Source organism: Zea mays, chromosome 9 (assembly GCF_902167145.1).
Source record: "Zea mays cultivar B73 chromosome 9, Zm-B73-REFERENCE-NAM-5.0, whole genome shotgun sequence".
Lineage (NCBI taxonomy): Eukaryota > Viridiplantae > Streptophyta > Magnoliopsida > Poales > Poaceae > Zea > Zea mays.
Genome location: NC_050104.1, coordinates 87,492,692 through 87,500,863, shown reverse-complemented (window position 1 = coordinate 87,500,863; position 8,172 = coordinate 87,492,692). Strand labels below are relative to the sequence as shown.

The 8,172-nt window shown below is 37.4% G+C and overlaps 1 protein-coding gene across 1 annotated transcript; it reads right to left on the bottom strand.

Moving 5' to 3' along the window:
• Positions 1–460: 460 nt before the first annotated feature.
• On the bottom strand, positions 461–1,198 carry LOC103638630 (uncharacterized). The gene is made up of 3 exons (XM_035962601.1): positions 1,094–1,198; positions 891–1,001; positions 461–811 (listed from the first exon to the last, which is right to left on the bottom strand). Exons 1-3 carry the CDS (start codon positions 1,142–1,144, stop codon positions 461–463), a joined length of 513 nt encoding a protein of 170 aa, XP_035818494.1. The 5' UTR covers positions 1,145–1,198.
• Positions 1,199–8,172: the final 6,974 nt, after the last annotated feature.

Below are 8,172 nucleotides of genomic sequence, written 5' to 3'. Positions count from 1 at the left end.
CAGGAACTTCTGATCTCATCATAGAATATAATATCACTTCTTTACCAACCTAATAAAATATGCGAAGTAAGATTACAAAGTTCAAATAATGAAACATAAATATGAAGTGATAGATAAGAAAATTACAGGATTATCATCTGCATTTTGAGATGATCCATGATTTCTTTGAGGTACCATTGTTGCAATGTCTCGCCTGTGACTTTGCTCTTCAATAGTATTAACATCTTCACGATTCCTTAGACGACCCATAGTGCTTGCAACTCGCCTAGTAAGTTGGAAGTCATCTTCAACCATATTTTGTGAATGGTTATTACCATTGTAATCATGTGCTACCTCATCTGAACGATGCACCCTTGAGTTCTAAAAAAATAAAAAGGGAAAAAGTGTTAGTGAGATAAAGGAAACAAGCCTAATTAACATGATAGACACTGACTAAACATATGCAATATTATATCACCTGTCAAGAATTAGACCCATGTTGTGATGGGCTTTCTATATGTTGCACCCCTTGAGCTGCTACCATCATTTGATAAATTTGATCCATTTTTTCTTTCATTTGATTCATATCCTGTCTTAAGGCTCTAACCTCTTGCTCAGACTGACTGCGAGCTTGCAATTCCATTTGAAGCTTTGTTGATATTTTCATTTGAGTTCCAGGGGTGCCTACATCTTGTGGAGTTGGTCCTAAGCCTAAACCAAGAATACGACCTCTTGGTTCTTTCTCTCCAAAAACATGTGCATATAAATCACCATCTTCAATACTTCTGTCCTTCAGTTCTGGGTTCTTAGCAACAACTTCTTCAAATTTATTCTTAAGAGGACCACACATATATTATATTTTGTTCACTTATATTTTAATTATTACATAAATCAAAAATATGTGTACTCACAATGAATATTTCTGCTCCAGGTAGAGGCACAATATCCCCTTCTTTGTTCTTACGCGTGTGTGTTCTAACATATATTTCATCTCTTCTCGCAGGGCGTCCTTGTTGCTCGGCCTATAAGAAAAAATGATTTGGTCCAGTAATTGACTAGATTTTTCATAAATTAAACTAATGATTATACAAACTAGTTATTATAATTTTTTTACCAGTTCATGACCCACACGAGCATAACTCTTGCTGCCAGCTGCATGCGACATAGTCAGCTTTGAACGGTTATCTTTACCTCTGTTTGAATGAACCTACAACATAAATATGAATCTATCAAAACAATAATACAAATTCATTCATACAATAGTTTAATGAAGGTTTATATCTCAAAAAAGAATTCAAAACAAACCAGCATGTACCTCGGCAGCTGGAGACATCCAATAAGTTATCAACCACTCCCAATCAGATTCTTTCACCCTTTCATCCCTTTTAGCAATAAGCTCTTCAAAACTCAATGTTTCATCAAAATATTTGTTCTTTTGGTCAGCCTTAAACTCTCTCCACTTTTTTGCTGCAGATGTTATAACATAATCTATACCAGATTCATCCATTTCATAGTATTCCTGTTTCAACAAAAATGTAGTTGATTACCAAATCTACTGACAATATGCTAAGACAAATTATCTCACTAAATCAGATTACCTTCACTTTTGTCCATAACTCAAACTTCTTTTTAGAATCAACTAGTCTCCAATCCTCACAAGAAACAGGGATATTTTTCCTCACCAAAGTTCCTATGAAATTACCAAACTCTTTGCTGTTCCTACCAACTAGTTGTCCATATTCATTAAGGGTAATGCAGATTTTAGGCTCACCACTACTTGAATATATGTTCTTCTTCAAGGTTGGACCCCTTCCTTTCCTTATATTTTGATGCCCAATAGGTTGCTCTGCTTATTACAGGAGATAAAACAGATGAAAACCTTTGTTGATAACTATTTTCAAAATTGCTACAATAAATTTAAAGTTTGTTTGATTTTTACCTTCATCATTGATGGGATTGTCAGATTCTTCGTAACTATTTTCAGATTCTTCATCAACAATATCCCTTTCAGTCCTTGATCGCAAAGTAGGTCCATTAGTTGAAGCTGCTAATGTCCTTGTCTACACTCAAAGAAATGAAAACATTACTAATCGTCCATGCCAGTTAAAATTTAAGGTTCAGAAATTAAAACAGTCAACCAATTGCCAGTGAAGCAGCAGAAATTTCAAGCAGTGAAGGAGCAGAAATTAAATTACATGCTCAGTCGTCCATGCCAGTTAAAACTTAAGGTACCCATGACATCCATGAGTGATGCCCATGGAGTGTTTGATGCAATTTCTAGCCCTGTTCTGTGGGATGATGAGTTACCGCAAGGTCTTCAGTTATATAAATGTTTATTGAAACTAGTAGCTCAAGGAGAGTGTATGGTTGGCGAGATAGACATGAATGCTGAGCTATGTGACGTGGTGATCTGGGATGAGGAAGTGACTACTCTGAGAAAATGCATGCAATCTCGGCCACTCACCGGGGGTGAAGAGTACTTAGATAGCAATGAGTTGATTCTAGATACAAATCAGATCGTTGTCCATGTTCTAAATCTCATCCATGTGCATGATGTGCTAGTTTTCTGTGAGTGTGATGGCTTCAGTAATTCACATGGCTTACGAGAGCAGCTAGTTGAAGAGATGGATGACCAGATGCAGTGCAAGCAGGTGGATAACAATGCATTAGTGTTGTCTGTTTGTGGTGGTCTCAAAGTATCTAGGGAAACGTCGTATTCAACTGTCATCTGGCATGAGATCCATATGGTTGCTGCAGACCATGTATTTTTTGATAAAATATTTAATGAGGGGTCGGACCAAGAATTTGAAGAAAGGCATGTGGTGGTCTCAAATGCGGATGTTCGTAGGATGATGACCAGTAAGGCTAATACTGCACACATTCATAATTCTAGGCCATTGTTTCTAGATCATTACATGATAAATAAAGGCCCTGTCAAGCTGTTTCTTTTTCAATTGCTTGCTGAGTTTGTTGAGCCAATGGAGTCGTAGTTAGCTAGACATAAAAGAGACAACCTGAACTTCAAGTTAACAGAAATGGAGCGTCAGCAACATGATCTGCGTGCACAATTTTGTCAGCTTCTAAGAAATATGGTTGGTAAGAGTTGTATCGTTTGGGTTGTCAAGCAAGTGTTCACTGCCACTACACAGGTCTTCAATTCGATCCCACCATGGATAAGTGACATTAGCTCTGGGATGTATAGAGTAGAAGCTGGTTGTTTATTTCTAGGTGCAGTATCATCTTGTCTACAAGGTGGATTCGATCCATGGATTCAAATCACCGAAACAATGCTGGAGGCCACTTTAGCATGGAAACATGGTGCTCTTGATCATGGAGTATGTGAGAATCATCCTGTATTGCACATTACTGCTACAGGACAGTGGGTTCGTCCAGGCAGTGAAGTGTCAATAATTAAAAGGTGGAATTGTCATAAGCTTTATCTTGCCTTGTTTGCACAAGAGATTCGAGAGATTGAGCTTTCTGAAAATTCAGTGATGGAGCACCTGAGCTTATTTGATCATAAGGTACAGTCCTCTTTGCAATTATATGAGGGCAAGCAATCTCTTGCATTATATTTACAAGCCAGTCTAGTGATTACTCTAGCACTCTCATGCTATACAAGTGTTGGACATAAAATAGTGAGTGTCAAGGAATTGCAAGTTCCATGGGATCCTGGTGGTACGAGTTGCACATATAAAGTTACAAAACGTCAACTTGAGGACAAGCTGAATTTTTAGGGGCGGTAATGTCTTGAGTGTGGCATCAAGCATTACACTACTACGCCTTATTCTCCTCAACAGAATGGAGTTGTCGAGAGAAGAAATCAAACAGTAGTGGAGATGGCAAGGTGTCTACTGAAATTGACAAGTTGTCTGGCAAGGTGTAGAGAGTGCCTTGGCAGACCAGAATTGGAGAGATGCAATGAATTCAGAGCTGCAGGCCATAGAAAACAACAACACCTGGTCTTGGCCAGATTTGCCTAAAGGGCATAGAGCTATAGGATTGAAGTGGTGGTTGAAGCAGCTGGGAATGTATTGAAGCAGCTGGGATTGTATTGAAGCAGTTGGGAATGTATTGAAGCAGCTGGGATTGTATTGAAGCAGCTGGGAATGTATTGAATCAGGGAATGTATTGAAGCACAAAGATTCTGTGTTAGTCACTCTGGGTTTTGATAAGTGCAGTGTGGAGGATGTTGTCTACAAGAAAGGAACTAATGATTCAATGTTGATGGTAGGGGTTTATGTGGATGTCAAATGAAAGGATGTAATGACTCTACAAGAAAGGAACTAATGACTCACTGTTGGTGGCTGGGAATGCTATCTGCAAGAAAGGAACTAATTGTCTATCAAAGTGCTTATGCTGCAAAAATAGTAGAGCTATGTCAGATGAAAGGATGTAATCCCTGTGATAGTCCTATGGACAGATGACGCACACAGACAGTACAAGAACTGAAAGTCTGAAGAAAGGAGGAGGAACAGAATTATCTTTACTGGGAGCTATGTCAGGTAAGATACATTGCTGGTACATTGCTGGTACACAGATGACGCACACAGTTGAAAGGGGCAGATGACGCACACATTAAACATGAGTAGAGCTATGTCAGGTAAGATACATTGCTGGTACAATTGATTATGGTCTTAAACTCAAGAAAGGAGGAGGAACAGAACTATCTTTACTGGGATACATAGACAGTACAAGAACTGAAAGTCTGAAACTGAAATATTGAAAACAGTACAAGAAGTAGAGACTGCAGAATGCACATGTGAATTTATATGCCTATGGCAGAAAATTCTAGTTCCTTCTATAATTCTAGTTCCTTCTACAAGAAAGAAAATTCTAGTTCCACATGTATTGAGATAGATTGTGGTACTATTAAATTAAATGTAAAAAACATGCTTATTAAATAGGGAAATACATTAACCTTATGTTTCTTATTGGCTCGATGTGATCCATTTGCTTCTTCATTAACCATAGTACTAGGTACATGGAGATTAAGAGATCTCATCCTCTTCAAATTTTCTTTTATGTTGGCAGCCCTTTGTAGTTCATATTCATTGACCTCTGTTTCTTTACCCATTCATCTTCCTCTTACAAACTTCCCTCCTGAATCAAGACATAAAGAGATTACAATCAAGATTCAAGACAAAGAGATTACAACGTAAAATGAAACATTTTTGCGTAAACAGATATAAACATATCTTACTTGATAGGTTGGTTTTCGGCAATCATTATTCCATCTATATCAGTCCTAACACAACTACCACCAATAGATACATTAACTTGTGTGTTTGCATCCAAATCTAGCAAGAAAGAACCTATTTCTGTACTATTGTCTAGCCTTTCTTCCATATCATACATGTCACGTTGTTTTGACTTTAAAACAGCAAACCAATCAGCATCAATAGGATCTTGCACATAGTAAACTTGAGTTGCCTGAGATGCAAAAATAAATGGCTCATCTAATTCCTTGTCACCGGTATTGAATAAATGCTTGAAGTTGACCATTGTCACCCCAAACTTGTCTATTTTGACCCATTTGTCTCGTACTCGGTTATCAATCCAATCACATTTGAACAATACTATTTTTCCCTGGTGATGGTAGTTCAGCTCAAGAATGTCTTTTATAACACCATAATAAGTTTTGCTCATTGATATTGGGTTATTATTGTTTGTCCCATCAAAACTTGCTGCTTGTGCAACTAGGGCTACACCACTACACTGCACTGACCTACCCACATCATAAGAATGTGTATGGAAATTTATCCCATTTATAGTATAACTGTCATAAGAATGTGCAACCATGTTAGGCTCCTTAGCTAATATTGTTATCTCCTCAGGTAATTCTTCACCCGTTGTTTCCACCTAATGATATTGAAGATTGTTATTGCACTAAAGAAATAATGTGGAACTATATTCTATATAAACATTTTCCTAGATACTTACGTGTGACTTAAACCACTCGTGAAAAGTCTCATAGTGTAAACGACTGATTGCTCTTTGATTTTGATGACCACCAGAGTAAAGGTATTCTATATGTTTACTAAACAAACATTATAATTTAGTAATCATGAAATAAAAGGATGATACTGATTATAACATATAATGGTTAACTTACTTCAAGTAAGGCTCTATATGGTCATAGTTGAACAAGACATATCTATGTGCTTGAAGCCATGTTTTGTGGTCTAATGTGACACTATGCTTACCAACCAATCCTCGACCTATGTTATGGAAGAAAGGGGTGGTATTGATTAAATCAACATCCAAGCCATCGTCATTTCTTTTTTTCCGGTTAAATCTAGGTTCACCATGTAAATAGCGAGAACAGAATGTGAGGCTCTCATCAAATAGATAACTTTCTGCAATTGACCCCTCTGGGTGACTCCTAGTGCGAACATGGCCCTTACATCTCATTAAAAACCTATAAAGGAGAAATGGCATATATGTTAAACCTTCCTTTGAGTAAAACTAAGTTTAATTTATTGCTAAATTATATTAAATTTTACCTCTCCACTGGGTACATATTACGAAATTGAACAGGGCCAGCAATTCTAACTTGAGTAGGGAGATGAACCATTAAGTGTACCATAATATCAAAAAAGGATGGCAAGAATATAGTCTCAAGAATGCTTAGAGTCTCAGCTATTTCTGACTCTAGCTTATGCATATCGCTTATACGAATAACTGGCGAATAGATTTGCTTGAAAAAATTGCTCACACGAATCAACGCAGCACTAACTATTTCTGGTAAAATCCTTCTCAGAGCAAGTGGGAGTAAATACTGTAACAGAACATGGTTATCATGGCTCTTTAGCCCAACAAGCTTCTTCTCCTTCACATCCACATTGTTTCTTATATCTGATGCATATCCATCTAGAAATTTTTACTCCTTTCAATACCTCACAAAATAATGTCTTCTCGGACGCACTCATTTTATATGATGCTGGTGGTAAATATAACTTGTCACCCACTGGAATAGGATGAAGCTCAGTTCGAATGCCTAGGGACTGAAGATCCAAACGATATTTCAAGTTGTCCTTGGACTTCCGTTGAATGCCTAGGAGGGTGTTGACAATGTTATCACACACATTCTTCTCGATATGCATGACATCTAAATTATGTCGTAACATTAAATCCTTCCAATATGGAAGCCTAAAAAAATAGACCTCCTTTCCATATGATAGTAGGCTCCCCTTCCTTCTTTTTTGCTTTCTTTTTATGTTGGCAACCTTTCCCATGCACTGTGTGCATATTCTCTGTTTGCAATAAAATTTCCTCTCCAGAAAGTGGTCTAGGCGCTGGCCTATCCTCAACTTTACCATCAAACGAATCTAGATCAAATATATATGGATGGTTTGGGCCCAAGAATCTATGGTGTCCCATATAACAATTTTTTGTACCTTGTTTCAATCGTAGAGAACATGTATATGAGTGGCATTCAATACATGCTACTTCACCTGATGTACTACATGTTGCAATGTACCCTAGGCCTGGATAATCAGATATGGTCCATATTATTGCAGCACACAATTGAAAATACTCATGCGTTGAAGAATCATAAGTTCTTACCCCCTTCAACAAACATATCTAGCAGATCATCAATTAGTGGCTGAAAATAAATATCTATATCACTACCAGGAGATCTACGGCCTGGAATCAGCAATGAGATAATGAAATTTGTTTGCTTCATACACAACCATGGTGCAAAGTTATATGGGATGAGAATAACAGGCCAAATGCTATAGCTAACATTCATGGACCTAAACGGATTAAAACCATCTGTAGCTAAAGCAAGTCTAATGTTGCGACTATCAGAAGCAAACACTGGGTGCTTTTGGTCAAAATCCTTCCAGAGAGGTGAATCTGCAGGATGCCTTAGTAATCCATCTTGTATACGCTCCTCATCATGCCACCTCATGTCACTTGCTATCTTAGATGACAGAAATAACCTCTGAAGCCTTCTTTTTATTGGAAAATAACGAAGAACTTTGCATGGAACCTTGTGTACATGTTTTCCATTTAAACTTATCCTTTTTGATTTCCAGCGTGACCTTTCACATGTGGGACATGCATCATACTTAGCATACTCCTTCCTAAACAAAATACAATCATTTTCACATGCATCAATTTTTATATACCCGAGTCCTAGACACTTAATTACTTTCTTTGCTTCATTGAAAATTTTTGGCAATG

What these genes read in the sequence shown, in the direction of transcription:
- LOC103638630 (XM_035962601.1), bottom strand. Translation starts at nt 1,144, where the DNA reads ATGTCGCATGCAGCTGGCAGCAAGAGTTATGCTCGTGTGGGTCATGAA. An exon ending in CTCGTGTGGGTCATGAACTG is followed by an intron (nt 1,002 to 1,093) that starts GTAAAAAAATTA and finishes TTTTTCTTATAG; the next exon opens with GCCGAGCAACAAGGACGCCC. An exon ending in CTGGAGCAGAAATATTCATT is followed by an intron (nt 812 to 890) that starts GTGAGTACACAT and finishes GGTCCTCTTAAG; the next exon opens with AATAAATTTGAAGAAGTTGT.